Source organism: Aureococcus anophagefferens (assembly GCF_000186865.1).
Source record: "Aureococcus anophagefferens unplaced genomic scaffold AURANscaffold_8, whole genome shotgun sequence".
NCBI lineage: Eukaryota > Pelagophyceae > Pelagomonadales > Pelagomonadaceae > Aureococcus > Aureococcus anophagefferens.
The window spans coordinates 433,656-449,305 of record NW_008705568.1 but is presented as its reverse complement, the minus strand read 5'-3'; the positions used below and the strand labels follow the sequence as shown (position 1 = coordinate 449,305).

Here is a 15,650-nt window from a genome sequence, read left to right as displayed (position 1 = left end):
TGTTTTCGCCGGTGCGCCTACGCGTGTCGTCGCTTGGCGCCTCGAGTGCGTCAGCCAAGAGCCTCGACGAGGGAGGCATACTCGCCTCATGACCCGTCCCGCGGACGCCGCTTCCGAGGCGTCTCGCGGATCCCTCCCCCGCGAAGCAACTAGCCGGCGCTTACGTCGCCGCAGCGCACGAGCCCCGAGAGGTCCATGCAATCACCGTCGACGTCGGGCCCGCCGTCGAGGCCGCGGTGCTTCGCGTTCGCCTTTTTTTTTTGAAATGTAGCAGTGTTGAGGTCCTTCCACTTGTGCGTCTTGCCGGCGCCGTCGGTCTTGAACGTGTTGCGGCGCCACTCGTCGCTCGCGTCGCGTCGCTTCGCCGCGGCCGTCGCGCGCGTCGCCGCGAGGGCCTCGACGTCGGACCGGAGGTAGCATGTCCGGCCGCCGACGTCCTGGGATCTCAGCCCCCTGAGATCGCCTTCGCGCAGCGCGTGGACCGCCGTCGCGAGGCGCGCGGTCACGAGCGCGTAGCGCGGCAGCCGCTCGCAGCCTTCGCAGAGCCGCGCGTCCAGCAGGGGAAAGCGATAGTCGCTCCTCGCGCCGCACTCGACGCAGCAGCCGGGGGCCGACGGAGGCCGCGGAGCCGCCGCGGCGACGACGGCCCGCGCGGGCGACGGCGGCGGCGGCGGCTCCGCGGCGGCGCGCGCGCCGTTATTGCGCCACTCGGCGAGCACCGCGCGCGGCGCGGCCGCCGACGCGCCGAAGACGTCGTCGAGCGCCGCGTCGACCGTCGTCTCTTCTAGCGCCAGCAAGTTTTCGAGCGCGTCGTCGACGCCGAGGCCCAGCGACGCCGCGAAGCGCCGCAGCTGCTTCCGCGACGCCGCCGACGAGAGGGCGCTGCCAATGTCCATTGCTGCTGGTTCTTGTTGCACGCGACGACGCGGGTCGGCGCCGCTGCGCTGGCGCGAGCCGCCCAGACTGCTGCCCCGCGTTTTGTTGCAGGTCAACGAGTGGCTCAACTCCTCTCGAAAGAGGCCTCATCGGGCGATCGATCGAGCTGAGGTGAGCCGCGCCTGCGTCTCCCACACCACCAGCACCAGCCATGCCGTCGAAGCGGAAGCAGCGCGAGACGGTGCTGGGCGAGCAGTTCAGCGAGTCGCTCTTCGGCGCGGCGGCGAGCGCGGCGAAGCAGAGCGACGCGAGCCTCTTCTTCGTCGACGACGGCGCGTCGTCGAAGAAGCCGCGGCGCGAGTCCAAGGCGCTGCGGTCCCTGTCGGCGCCGACGGAGCGGGCCATCGCGCGCAAGCTCGCGAAGAAGCTCGCGCGGGCGCGCCCCGCGGCGCCGGCGCCCGCGGCCGCGGCGCTCGAGGACGACGCCGACTGCCAGCTGGCCGACTGCTGGGCCGACGACGACGCGGTGTCGGACAAGGCGAAGGCGCGGCCGTCGCGGTCGGCCGCGACGGCTTTGGCGGGCCAGTCCTACAACCCGTCGCTCGCGAGCCAGCAGGCCCTCGTCGCCGCGGCCGTCGCCGCGGAGGAGCGGCGCGTCGCGAAGCTCGAGGACGACGCCGAGTGGTGGGCCGAGCGGCGCCGCAAGGCCGCGGCGGCGCCCGCGCCGGAGGTCGATGAAGAGAGCGATGAAGACGATGAGGACGCCGGCGGCGGGACGAACCCGCACCACGAGGCGAAGGCGCGGCTCACGCAGGCCGCGCGGAACAAGCGGAAGCGGCGAAAGATGGCGGCGTTCGCGGAAAAAGAGAAGCGCGCGGCCAAGGCGCGCAACGTCGAGTTCGAGGGCCTCAAGAAGCTGCGCAAGGAGGCCGCGAAGAACGCCATCGTGGCGCCCAAGGCGAAGAAGGCGCCCGCGCCGCGCGCCGCGGCCGTCGCCGCGGCCGCGCCGGGCGAGGTGCCCTTGCTCGACGACCTCACGGGCGCGCTCCGGTCGAACAAGGCGCTGCGCGCGGGCGCCGTCCTCGCCGCGGCCCACGCGGGCCTCGCGGCGCTCCACAAGCCCACGAAGCGCGCCGCGCCGAAGAAGCAGCGCCGCGTCAAGTACCGCGGCGCCAAGGTCATCGCCCGCGCGGGCCACGCGAAGCTCGGGTCGAAGACGCGCACCCACTAAGTACCTCGCTTACCACCCCGGGCCACGCGCCGGAGGTTGCGCTCCGGCGGCGGGAGGCCCGGCAGCGACGCGTTCGCGAGCCGCGCGCACGCGGCCTCGCAGCGCGTGCCCGCGAGCAACGGCGCGAGCTCGTCTATGCGGTCGACGCGGTACGTCCTAGGAAGGCACAAGTAGCACCCTTAGTCGCCGTCGTCGAGGTACCAGGCGGCGGCGGCGCTGAGGCCGCCGTCGTCGGCCGCGGCGACGGCGTGCCAGGTGCCGCGCGGCACGAAGAGCGCGTCGCCCGGCGCGAGCGCGACCTCGCCGAAGGCCACGCGGCGCCGGAGCGCGCCGTCGGCCGCGGCGGACACGGACCCCGGCGACCGCTCGACGTAGGGCCCGTGGTCCGCGTGCGCGAGCCGCCAGTTCCGCTCGCCGCGGAGGCAGACGTAGACGTTGTCGTAGGCGTCGCGGTGGACCTGCGTCGTCGTCGCCCCGCGCGAGACAAACAGCTGGCGGGACCGCCGGCGCCGCGCCGGTTCCAGGGGGCACGCGGGGAGGCCGAGCGCCGCCCAGCGCGCGTCGTCGAGGTCGTCGAGCACCGCGTACTCGGCGACGCCCGCGGCCGCGTCTCCCTCGCCGCAAACCCCCGCGCCGCGGATGAGCGCCGCGAGCGTGTCGTCGCGCGCCATGGACTGGGTCAGGAGCGCGTCCGGGTGCTTCGTGCCGTCGAGGCAGAACGCGCCCTTCGGCGACCGGAAGACGCGGCACGAAACCTCCGGGAGCTCGTCCGGCGGGAAGCGCGCCGCGGCGCAGGCGCCGCGGACGACGCGGTAGCCCGGCGGCGCCGCGTTGGCCCGGTCGAGCGTCGCCTCGAGCGCCTCGCGCGTCGGCGCCGCCGCGACCGCGAACCAGAGCGGCGTCGGCGCGCCTCTTCGCCGCTTCGCGCCGTCGGCCGGCGGCGTCCACTCGACGGGCCGCGGGGAGTACTGGGCGTAGTGGACGCGCCGGTCGTTGGGACCGGCGTTGGCGCCGCTCGCGTGCCACGTGTCGCGGTCGAAGACGACGACGTCGCCCGGCGCGCAGCTCGCCCGAACGTCCTCTCCCGTCTCTTTCGACCGCAAGACCAGCCCGCCGTCGGCCGCGCCGCAGGCGTCGAGGGGCGCCCACGTGGAGCAGAAGCGGTCCGGCGCGGCCTCGCCGCCGAGCTTCGCCAGCTGCTTCGCGTCGTCGCGGTGCCACGCGAATTCTGTTCCTGATCCCGCGGGCTTTACGACGAAGACCTCGCTCAGGAGATACACGGAACCGTAGCCCGCGTGTTCCGCCGCCGCCGCCGCGAGCTGGCCGAGCACGGCGCGCTCCGCGGCGGCGGCGCCGTCGCCGCCGCCGCCCGTCGCCGCGCGCCGCGCCGTCGCGTAGGCCCAGGCCTCGCGCCGCGCGGGCGACGCGGCGCCGAGGCGGCCCCCGAACGCGCGGCCCATGAAGTCGACGTTGAGGTCCGCGGCCTCGAGCGCGGCGTCCGTGATCTTCAGCTGCGCGCGCGCGCGGCGCAGGTCTCCGCGCAGGGCGTCGACGGCCGCCGCCGGGAGCCACCCGCGCAGGACGCAGAAGCCGTCGCGCTCGAAGCTCATGGCGGCGCGACGGCCGTCGCGATGGCGAGGCTCTCCCAGGTGCAGATGGCGAGGAGCACCGAAGCCGTCAACAGGCACATGGGGTGGCGCGTCGAGCTAACTACGCCTCAGCAAACAAGCTCTCGATCCATGCGCAAGGCCCTGACGAAATCCAATGCGGCTGAGATGCAGCTCACAGCCAAAACGCGCTGGTGCCGATTCGGCACCAGAATGCGGGGTAAATTTTGACCTTTGGCTCCGAGCCACCAAACTTTTGGAAACCTGAAAACCTCATCATTGCTACGCCGTGCGCCACAGCCTGATTGCGCTCCGTTAGGGCTTTGTGGCAGAGCTCGCTAATGCTGCCGCCGCCTAGCAAACCTCAACATGTTGTAGTATATAACTCCCGACGCCGCGCATCCGGGTGTGGCGGAAGCGCCCAGCGCGGGCGGATGGGCCGCATCGAGGTCAAGCCCAAGGGGGCGAAGGTCGTCGAGGTCAAGTCGAAGCCGGCGCCGAAGGAGACGCCGACGAAGAGTTTGAAGAAGGGCGGCACGAAGGTCGTCGAGGTGCGGGCCAAGTCCAGCGGCGACGGCGGCCACAAGCATCATCATTCACACCACCACGAGAAGGGCGCCGACGGCCATAGGCACCACCATCATAGGCATCACGAGAAAAAGGAAGACGACGGCGACGAGTCGCGCAAGCACCACCACCACCACTCGAAAAACAAGCACGCGAACGAGCACGGCCACCACGGCGCGCTCGACCACGGCATCCACAACAACCGCAAGGCCCAGGAGCGGGCCGCGGCCTTCAAGAAAGACAAGATCTCCGACAGCGCCCAGGACTTTGTGCACCAGAAGAAGGAGGCCAAGGTCGCGGAGTCGAAGATGAAGGACCTGAGCGCGGAGTACATGGAGCTCGTCGAGATGGAGGAGGGCGAGGAGGCGCTGTTCATGCCCAAGAAGGACAACTACGAGTCGAACGCGCACCAGGGGCTCAAGTACCACGCGCTGACCAAGGACGAGGCCTGGCGCAACGCGCCCGAGGAGGCGGAGCGGGCGCGGGAGAAGGAGAAGGTCAAGGGCAAGAACGTGGCGCCGGGCTACCGCGCGAAGCGGGGGAAGATGCTCGCGAGCCGCACGGACCACCGCGCCGGCGTCGACAACTACGCGGCCCACCTCACGGAGACGCACGCGCCCCCGAAGCCCCGAAGCCAGGAGGAGAAATGCATGAAGACGCCGACGAAGTCGCCGGACCGCAAGTACGCCGCCGAGACCATCGCCGACGACCCCCTGAGCTTCGACGCGGAGAACGCGAAGCGGCTCAACGAGCGCATCCGGGACGACCCGCGGTCGCGGAGCCTCGCGGCGCCCTTGGCCTACGTGTCGTCGCACCCGCTGCTCCTGTGCCAGCGCACGCGGAGCCACGTGCGCGCGGGCTTCGCCGCGGCCGCCGTGCGCCTGCTGAAGCTCTCCGACGGCGACTGCCGGAGCCTGCGGTCGTTCTTCCGGCGGACCGACAGCGACCGCAGCGGCAAGATCTCCGTGCCCGAGTTCATCGACCTCATCGGCGCCAAGGACTCGTCGTTCGTCCGCGTGCTCATCGACCTCATGGTCTTCGAGTGGGCGGACCTCGACGCGGACGACCAGCTCAACTTCGACGAGCTCCTGCTGGCGGCGTGCGTCGTCTGCACGCTGAACGAGAACGAGCTCCTGCACGTGCTCTTCAAGGTCTTCGACGCGGACCGCAGCGGCACCGTGGGCCACCGCGAGTTCGCGCGCCTCGCGTCCGCGATCCAGGACCTCGGCGCCATGTTCCCGGGCAACTACATGGACTTCATCGACAAGTTCGACGGCGACGGCTCCGGCGACGTCGACTTCTCCGAGTTCCTCAACATCCACCGCAGCTTCCCCATGCTCTTCCACCCCATCCTCGCGCTCCAGGACAACTTCCGCAAGCGCACGCTCGGCGTCGAGCGGTGGAAGGCGCTCAACATGGCCTACGTCCAGAGCCAGGCCACGGGCATCCGCTACAACTCCAACAACGAGAAGGCCGGCTCCGTCCACGCCATGAACCTGACGTCGGCCCTCCGCGACATCGGCCTCGACGACATCGACCAATAACTCTGTGTGCTCTTTCTTGCGAGGAGGTGCGCACCCGCGCACTCTCGTCGATCACAGGGCGCCTCTTTACGTCGCGCGTTCGGGTTGTACAGGGCGGGAATCCCGCCGCGTTCACGTCATGCCCGCGCCGGCGGGCTCGTCGGCGTCGACGTTGGGGAGCGACGAGTCGTAGGTCGCCTCCATCTGGGACGCGAGGAACGGGTCCTGGAGCGCGGTGCGGTGCCGGCTGCCGTCGTCGTCCGAGTACTTGTAGAAGAGGTACCAGGCGGCGAGGAAGAGGCCGACGCAGAAGAAGTCGCCGATGACGAGCCAGGCGAAGGGCGCGGGCTCGCAGGTGAGGTCGTCCTTGTTGAAGCCCGTGAGGAGGTGGTACGCGTCGCCCTCGGAGTCGACCTTGAAGCCGTCGCGGCACAACGCGTTTCCGGCAGAAAGAGCGTCGGCGTCGAGCGTCGCCGCGGAGAGGAAGCCCGCGCCCAGGAGCCCAAAGGCCCAGGACAGGGCGTGGACCGTCGGGAGCTCCTCCTTGTAGACGAACCAGGCCTCGCCGGCCGTCGCCGCGAGGCCCCCCAGCGAGAGCGCGGCGCGGAGCGCCGTGTTCGTGCCCGGCCAGGGGCAACTGAAGGTGCCGTCGTACTTGGCGATGGCGAAGCGGAAGGGCCGCACGTGGGACACGTAGAGCGTGTCGCAGAAGTCGCCGTGGGCGACCTGGAAGCCCTGCTCCTCGAGCACGGCGCCCTTGTTCGGGAGCCGGAAGGTGAGGACACTCATGGTCAGCGTCGTCGCGGCGAGGCAGCCGACGAGGGCGACGACGATCATGTCGTCGAGCTTCAGGTCCCCGAGCCCCATGGCGTCCGCGGTCCACGGCGCGCGCGGGAGGTCCACGGCGCGAGGGAGGAGCGCGCCCCGGGCTGCGAGGTGACTGAGAGAGGCTGCACCCGAAACGTTGAACTGCTCGTTCCGTGCACGATCGACGTCGAGTTCTCGCTCGAGTACGCGCCGTCCGAGTTGTGTCATCTCGACGCGCGCGCACTCCGAAACCGTCGTCGAAACCCGCACTGCGAAACGATGGCCGGCCACGTGATGAACGCCGGCGGCGGCGCCTGGCTGCTGTCGGAGTCGGAGCGCGAGGACGGCTGGACGACGGACCACGCCTTCCTCGGGCGCGAGGTCGCGCGGTCGACGTCGGAGACGGAGGAGAGCCGGGGCACGATCTACGGGTTCCTGCCCGCGACGGCGGACGACCCCTACGTCGCCGAGGACGGCAAGCCGGCGCCGCTCTTCAAGGTGCGCTTCACGTCCGGCGAGCTCGACGGCGACGTCGAGGACCTCGAGCTCCGCGACGTCGTCGAGTCGCTCGTGCTCGAGATCGTCCCGTCCGCGCGCGCCGCGCCGCCGCCGAAGAAGAAGCGGCGCGTCGTCTCGCGGGACGCGCCCGCGCCGGACTCGGACCTCTCCGACGACGAGCCGGACGCCGAGCCCGCGCGGGACGTCGAGGACGACGACGACGAGGACGACGACGAGTCCGCGCCCGCGCCCGCGGCGACGCCCGAGCCCGAGGACGACGACGAGTCCGAGGCCGACGAGAGCCCGAGCAGGGCGACGACTCCGACTACGAGTAGGCGTCTCCACTGCGAGGTAAAGATCAAGCACTCTCGGGGGGCAGCGAGTCCGCTCGGCCCCGGGACCGCGGCGCGGCGGACGCGCGAGGATCGTGGTGCCGGTCCGGGACGTCGCCGTCGACCGGGCAGCGCCGCCGCCCGTCGAGGTCTGAGAGCGGTAAAAAAGCTCATCTTGAAGGGTATACATCCCGCGCAAGTATCCGATGGTTTTTTTTAGCTGAAACGCCTCCAGGGGCTCGACGCAACATTCTCTTGACGAAGCGGCGCTCTTCGACGCGATGCGGGCGCTCCTCGTCGGGGCCCTCGCGGCGTCGGCGGTCCCCGCGGCGCGGTCCGACGACGGCGGCGCGTCGCTGGCGCAGGTCGGCTGCGACGAGGCCGTCGCGCCCGGCGCGATCGTCGACGGCGTTGCGGCGTTGCGCTCGACGGCGCGGGCGGCCCACTTCCTGCGCGACGGCGCGCCCGTGGCCTGCGGCGGCGCCTACGCGCCCGGCGAGACGCTCGCCGCGGCCCTGTCCGGCGCCGGCGGCGCCTTCGTCCTCGAGGCGCGCGGCGGCGGCGCCTTCGCGGCCGACGAGCCCGCCGCCGCGTGCGCGGACGACGCGGCCTGGGCGAAGAACGGCGCGCCGGCCAAGGACTGCGCCTGGGTCGCGAGCCTCCCCGACGCGCGCTGCGCCGTCGTCGGCGCCGACGGGTCCCTCGCGGCCGACGCCTGTCTGGCCGCGTGCGGGGGCTGCGTCGACGGCGACGACGGCTGGTGGTCTCCGAACGCGACGTGCGGCGCCTCGCGGGCCTTCGCGCAGAACGCGACCTTCGTCGCGCCGATCAACGGGTCGAACATCAGCCTCGCGGCGCTCTGGGTCCAGGAAACCGTCGACGTCTCGGGGCTGTCGTATTCCTACTCCTACGTCGGCTACGCGCTCGAAGGCGCCCTCGCCTCCGACGCCTGCGTCCTCGTGCCCGGCGCGCCGTTCCCGACGCCGGCGCCCTCGCTCAGCGCCGCGCCTACGACGCCGCCGACGCACCGCTACAAACCGAGCGCCGCGCCGACGGCCGAGTGCCACGACGTCCGCGACTGGTACAAGAAGGGCGCGCCGTCCAAGGACTGCGGCTGGGTCGGCGGCTGGGGCGCGCGCTGCGAGAGCGTCGGCGAGGACGGTTCACTCGCCGTCCACGCCTGCGCCGCGTCCTGCGGCTGCTCCGAGGCGCCGACGCTCGCGCCGACGTTCTCCGCGGCGCCTTCCTACGTCCCCACGTCCTTCCCGCCGTCCTACGCGCCGACCTTCTGCAACAACTCGGCGCTCTGGGCCAAGAGCGGCAACCCGTCCAAGGACTGCGACTGGGTCGCCAAGAGCCCCGCGACCCGCTGCGAGGCCCTCGGCTACGACGGCGCGGACGCGGCGCAAAAGGTCGAGGCCCACGCGGCCTGCCGCTTCTCCTGCGGCTGCTCCGCGCCGCCGAGCGGCGCGCCGACGTCCACCTTCGCGCCGTCCGTGTCCCCCTCGACGGCGCCGCCGAGCGTGCCGCCGACGGCCGCGCCGAGCGGCGCGCCGACGACCGCGCGGCCGACGGAGTCGCCGTCGTACGCGCCGACGTCCGCGCCGACCTACCCGCCGTCCGCGACGCCCACGGCGACGCCGCTGCCCAGCGCCATCCCGACCTACGCGCCGTCGCCGGCGCCGTCGGTGACGTTCCTGCCGACCTACGCGCCGTCGCTGCCGCCGTCCGTCGCGCCGACGAAACCGCCGACGCCGATGCCGAGCCCCGCGCCGAGCCCCATGCCAAGCCCCCTGCCGTCGCTCCTGCCCACGCTCCCGAAGCCGCCGACCGCGGCGAACGAGGGCGCCGACGCGCCCGACCACGGCGGCACGGCGAACCAGGGCGGCGCCGACGAGTGGTACGACGGCGCGGACCGCCACGCCTCGCACGACATCTGCGACGACGTCTGCGGCGGCCTCTCCTGCGCGAACTACGCGCCCGAGACCTGCGCCGCGGCGTTGGATTTAGGCTGCGACTGCGGCGGCTGCCACTGCGTCGTCGCGAACGCGACGGCGGCCGACGACGCGCCGACGCCGCCGCGGCGCTGGGACGACGACGACGTCTTCCTCGACGACCTCGCGCTCGACGACGCCTGGGGCGTCGTCGACAACAAGCCCCGGGCGGAAGTCTTAAAGCAGGCGGCCTTCGCGCGGGACCCGGACTGCATCGACAACAACTTCAAGGAGGACGCGCACGCCGAATGTTTGGAGTTTTCGTCGGACGCGTCGTGCTGCGGCCACTTCGCGACCCAGGGCGCCTGCTTGAGCGACTTCGCCGCGGGCGGCCACTACGAGGGCTACTGCGCTCGAACCTGCGGCGCCTGCGGCGGGTCCTGGACGAATTTTCAAGCGGCCATCGACGCGCAAACCTACGACGCCGACGTCGACAAGGACCGGATCCTCGCGCGCGTCGCCTTCCTCACCTACGTCGCCGCGCTTTTGATCGCCATCGTCGCGACGCCCATCTTCTGGTGCAACTGCCGCAAGCGCTACGTGCTCCAGACCGACGAGTGGAAGTGCCAGGTCTGCAAGGTGCCGCACGTCGGGAAAGACGCGCACGAGAAGTTCTGCACCAACTGCGGCGCGAAGCGCCACTTCGGGTCGAAACAAAAGACGCTCCAGGCGCCCTACTGGGAGCCCATGGGCTACATGTTCCTCGCCGTCTTCGGCGGCATCTTGGCCGTCGGCGGCATTATCACATTAGCGGGCGGCGCGGCGGAGGGGTCGTCGACGAAGGATTTGGTGGACGTCGACAACATCTACATGTACGCGACGGGCGACACGGGCGGCACCTGGGACGACCGGGGCCTCACGATGCACGCCGGCGTCCACATGGAGGTGAACTACGACGACGCGGGCGCGCTCAGGGTGTTGTTCGACGCGACGCGCGTCGTGTTGACCTACAAAAACGCCTTCTACGCGCGGCCCATCGGCTACGTCGACGTGCCGTCCCTCAAGATGGACCCGGGGGACCAGGTGCTGATGGACCTGCCCATGGTCTTCGAGTTCCGCACGGACGACTTCTGGGGCAACCACATCCTGCACGACGTTTTGCACGGCGCGCCGAAGATCGTGCTCGGGCCGTCCGTGCTGCATCTTCAGGGCAAGTACGTCGGCCCCCAGGACAATGTGGTGGATTGGATCCTGGACGGGTCGGACCTCGACATGGCGTTCCATTTCGCGTGCGCGGCGAAAGCGAACATGTCGCGCGCGAATTTGATGGACGTCACGAAGGAGACGGCGAATGGCGCCTGGTTCGACATCGACGAGTGCTCGTCCGTGCCCACGGCCGACTCGATCCACAGCCGGCTCCGCGCGTTCCAGTGGACGTGCGTCGTCTGCGGCTTGTTCCTGGTCGTCGTCGTCCAGATCGCCTTCGAGCTCAAGCTCCAGGCCCACGCGGACGTCCAGCGCCAAAAGCGGTCGAAGCCGCGGCGCAACTCCTTCGTGGACAAGGTCGACAGCGGCACGCTCACGGACCCGGGCCTCGAGGCGGCCCACATCACCTTCGACGACGACGACGCCGCCGACCGCGCGTTCCTGGGCCTCGAGGAGTCGAAATTGGAGATCGAGGCGTCGCCCGCGCCGCTGCCCATGGCCGCGACGCCAGCGACGGTCGAGGACCTGAGCCGGAGCCTCGCGGACAAGATGGACGTCGACGTCTCCGCGTGCGCGTCTCCCACGCAGATCTTCGCGGAGCTGCTTCGTTCCAGCGGCGGCGGCCACATCGACCGCAAGGAGCTCGCCGTGCTCCTCCGCGACAGCGGCGCGGGCCGGTCGCCGACGCCGAAGAAGCGGCAGACCCCGCCGCGACGCCATCGACGCCATGATCGCGCCCCACGTCAACGGCGGGCTCGCGACGCCGCCGCTCGCGCCCGCGCAGCCGTCGCCGCCGCCGTCCGCGCAGCCGCGGCGCATGAGCGCGATGAGCCGCATGTTCGCCGTCGAGTACGCCAGCGACGACTCCGACTCGACGGACGGCCGGCTCTGAGCGCGCGCGCGCTTGTTTTTCCGGGGTGGCTTACGACGGTGCGACACCCCTAGGGAATTAGGATGCGCATTTCCCGGCGCTCCTACAACAAGAACATCATGGTTCGTCCGCGGCCTTCCGCTGGAGGAGGCGGCCCTGGGCCTTGGAGAGCCCGAGCTGCGCGAAGTCGTCGTCGTCGATGAACTTGAGGTCCTCGGGCGTCTTGGCGCCCCACTCCGTGAGCTTGTCCTCGCAGCGCGCGAGGCCCAGGTCGTTGAGCAGCCGCTTGAGGTCCGAAGACGCGGCGACGCTCGCGCGGCGGCTCGGCGTCGCGGGCGGCGCGAAGGCGGGGCTCAGCGCGTGGACGGGCCGCGCGAAGGCCTTGGGGTCCCCCTCAACGGCGGCGGCGCTCGCGCGGATGGCGACGACCTCGCCGTCGTCGTCGTCGCCCTTGCCAGGCGTGGCCGGCTTGTCCTCGTAGGACGCGAATTTCGCAAAGTCCGCCGGGGCTTCCTCGACGCGGAGGGCCTGCTCCCAGACCTCGGGCACGACCGCGGCGGCCGGCGGCGCCGCGGCGGCGCCGCGCGCCCGGGCGAAAAGGGCGGCGCAGCACGCGAGGCCCAAGGTGACGCCGACGGCCTCGAGCTTGCCGAGCCCCGGCGCGGCGCAGACCGACACGCCGAAGAAGAGGGCCAGGGCCTCGACCTGGCCGCGCGGCGACATGAACATGGCGTGTGACGGTCGCGACCGCGGGCGGCGCGGGCCAAGGGCAGCTGATCCCCCGGAGAGCCCACCAGATCCTCCACTTTCAACTCAAGCCCGGCCAGCCGGGGCTGCCCTATTGAAGTTTTGTGGTGGTTCAAGAAGACAGAAACTTATTAGGGGTTTCGATCTCCGACACGCGATAGGCTGCCCCATCGCTGCTCCGAACCACGAGACGTGCGGCGTCGCACGCGATAGGCTGCCCCATCGCCGCTCCGAACATGTCGCTCATCACCGTGGAGATCTCGGAGGACGCCTACGACGTCGTGCTGGCCATCCTCATGGGCCTGGCCTGGACCGTGGCCAACGTCGTCGGCGGCTGCATGGTCTTCGGCCTCTACGCCATGGCCATGCGGCGGCCGAGCGCGGCGCCCAAGGGCTTCCTCCCCAAGGAGCCGAGCGACGACGGCTCCACGGCCCCGCGGACGCGCGAGATCTTCCGCCACAAGAAGGTGCCGGCTGACGCGGACTACGTCGTCGTCGGCTCGGGCGTCTCGGGCCTCTACCTCGCCGCGCTGCTGAGCCGCTGCGGCTACGTCGTCGTCGTGCTCGAGCAGCACTACCTCGCCGGGGGGTGCATGCACGAGTTCGCCGACGGCGGCTTCACGTTCGACACGGGCGTGCACTACGTCGGCCGCGCGGAGAAGTACGGCAAGCTCATGGACATGGTGTCGCTGCCGCGGCGGCGCGTCGCCTGGGCGCGCCTCGGATCCGAATGCGACGGCTTCGCCTACGACTGCCTGCGCGTCGGCGACCTGCCGCCCCACGCGCTGCGCGCGGGCGAGGACCGCTTCGTCGCGGATTTGGCGAAGCGCTGGCCCGCGTACGAGGGCCGCATCCGGCGCTACGTGGCGCTGTGCAAGACGTCGAACAAGGAGGCGGATAACTACTTCTTCGGCAAGCTGTTCCCCAGATTCATCCAGAAGCTCGTCGCTCCGAGGCTCTGCCGCAAGTTCTACGGCTTCGCGAGCGCGACGGTCGACGAGGTCATCCGCGGCGACTGCGGCATCGACGACGACGATTTGGTGGCCACGCTGACGGGCTACGCGGGCAACTACGGCCTCGCGCCCTCGGAGGCGTCGTTCTTCGTCCACGCGGGCGTCGCGTCGCACTACATGGGCGGCGCCTACGTGCCAGTTGGTGGGCCCCAGGCCATCGCGGACGCGCTCGTCGCCACGGTGAACGCCTACGGCGGCAGGGTCCTCATGCGCGCGGCCGTCGAGCGCGTCGTTCTGAGCGACGCCGGCCGCGCCGTCGGCGTGCAGCTCGAGGACGACGACAAGGTCATTCTCGCGAAGCGCGGCGTCGTCTCCGCGGCCGGGTGCCTCCAGACGCTGAAGCTGCTGCCCGACGCGGCGCGGCGCGAGGTCGAGTGGGCCGACGCCATTCTGAACCCCGCCTCCGAGGACTTCGTCGAGCAGGGCATTTCCCATCTCTCGCTCTTCGTGGGCTTCGACACGACGGCCGCGGAGCTGGACCTGCCGTCGCAGAACCAGTGGTGCGTCTCCGGGAGCGGCGAGACGGCGAAGGCGTGGCGCGCGCTGCCGGACGGCGCGGCCGCGGCCGCGCGCGGCGACCTCGGCACCTACTTCGTCGGGTTCCCGTCGGCCAAGGACCCGTCGGCGCGCGCCTCGAAGCCCGCGACGTGCTCGATCATCTCCGAGACGAACGAGGCGTGGTGGCGCCCGTGGGCCGACTCGCCGGCGCACAAGCGGCCCGAGGCCTACGACGCCCTGAAGAAGGCCTTCGAAGAGCGCATGCTCGCGAAGCTCTACGAGCTCTTCCCCCAGTGCGAGGGCCGCGTCGTCTTCTCGAAGCTGGGCACGTCGCTCACGAACGACCACTACCTCAAGCGCGCCGCGTCCTACGGCCTCGCGCCGACGACGAAGCGCTACGCGTCGCCGAAGATGGCCGCGATCCGCCCCGAGGTCGCGGAGATCCCCGGTTTGTTCATCACGGGCCAGGATGTGACCACGGCCGGCTGGGCCGGAGCCCTCATGTCGGGCGTCATGACGGCCATGGCCATCCTCGGCTACGGCTTCCTCGACCTCGCCGTCTTCAACCGGGACCTCGTCACGGACCTCCTGCGCGTCACCGACGCCGCCGAACGGACGGACAAGAAGACGAACTAGGTCCGTGGGCGCTTCGGGGGCGGGGCCGCGAAGAGCGCGTGGCCGGGCGCCGGCGGCGGCGGCGCCGAGAAGAGCGCGTGGCCGAGGAACGCCGGCGGCGCGGCCGCGTCGTCCGCGAGGTCCTCCTCGTCGTCGACGTCGTCGAGCTCGACGACGTCCGCCGTCGACTCCAGGGGCGCGCTGCAGGAGCCGAAGCCCATGGACGCGCACGTCGCGCCGCCGTCCAGAAACGGCTCGCCCGTGATGGGGTGCACGGGCCCCGACCACGACCGCCAGAGGCCGCACAGGTCGCAGGTCGCCCAGCGCTCCGTGCCCAGGCGCTTGTGCTCGGCGCAGTGGAAATTCGGCGCCGTGTCGTCGCCCGTGAAGTCGACGACGCCGCCGGAGACGAGCGCCGCGCACGGCGCGTGGTAGCTGTGCTTGCACTTCGCGAGCCCGCACCCCACCGTCGCGCCCCGCTTCCCGCAGCCGCTGCACTTCATGTGGCGGCCGCGCCGGAGCGCCGCGACGCCGTTGAAGACGTGGCCGCCGGAGCGCCGCACCTCGGGCGCGAGCGCGAGGCAGTGGTCGTGCGTCCACTGGACTTCGCCGTCTCTTAACAGCGGCGGCGACGTCCAGGCCCAGTCGACGGTCCGCCCGGACATGTCGCAGAAGGCGCAGGCCGCGTCGGCGGGCGGCGTCGCGTCCGCCGCCCCGCGCGCGTCGGGCATCACGCTCCCGGGCGCGGCCATCGCGGGCTCCGCGGCGACGGCGCACGAATTGAAGGCCGCGTCCTCGTTGTCCTCGCAGACCCACGCGCCCTCGGGCAGCGGCGCGGGCCGCCCGGAGTGGGCGTCCATCTTGCGCCAGGCGCGCCACTTGAAGCAGCGGTCGCACTGCACCGCCTCCTCCGACTTGCGGTGCTTGTTGCAGAGGAAGTTGACGGCTTCCGAGGGGTCGTAGAGCTCGCCCGCGGCGACGGCGCAGCGCAGGTGGAAGGTCTTGCGGCACGTGGCGACGGCGCAGCCCACGGTGGCGCCGCGCTCCTTGCAGGACACGCACTTGAGCGAGCGGCCCCGCTTCACGGCCGCGAGCACGTTGTGCAAACCGTCGTCCGCCGAGCCGTAGACCTCCGCCGAGTAGAGCGCGCAGCGCTCGTGGACCCAGACGGCCTGGCCCTTGGGGCCGGCGAAGGGCGGGAAGACCAGGTCGCCCTCGAGCGTGCCCTCGTCGGCGTCGGGGCTCGGCGTGCCCTCGTGGCGGTTGCACAGCGCGCACACGTCGGCCGCCGTCGCGTTGGCCGACAGGTTCAGGCGGCCGTCGGC

At 71.5% G+C, this 15,650-nt stretch overlaps 2 protein-coding genes across 2 annotated transcripts; one reads left to right on the top strand and one right to left on the bottom strand.

The window, feature by feature from the left end:
* Positions 1 to 2,103: 2,103 nt before the first annotated feature.
* Positions 2,104 to 3,860, bottom strand: AURANDRAFT_71538 (hypothetical protein; the record flags this gene model as incomplete). Its single annotated transcript, XM_009038262.1, has 2 exons — positions 2,104 to 2,263; positions 2,309 to 3,860. The coding sequence occupies 2 exons, from the start codon at positions 3,715 to 3,717 to the stop codon at positions 2,104 to 2,106; spliced, it is 1,569 nt and encodes a 522-aa protein (XP_009036510.1).
* Positions 3,861 to 12,564: 8,704 nt separating this feature from the next.
* On the top strand, positions 12,565 to 14,346 carry AURANDRAFT_25702 (hypothetical protein; the record flags this gene model as incomplete). Its single annotated transcript, XM_009038558.1, has 1 exon — positions 12,565 to 14,346. The coding sequence occupies one exon, from the start codon at positions 12,565 to 12,567 to the stop codon at positions 14,344 to 14,346; it is 1,782 nt and encodes a 593-aa protein (XP_009036806.1).
* Positions 14,347 to 15,650: the final 1,304 nt, after the last annotated feature.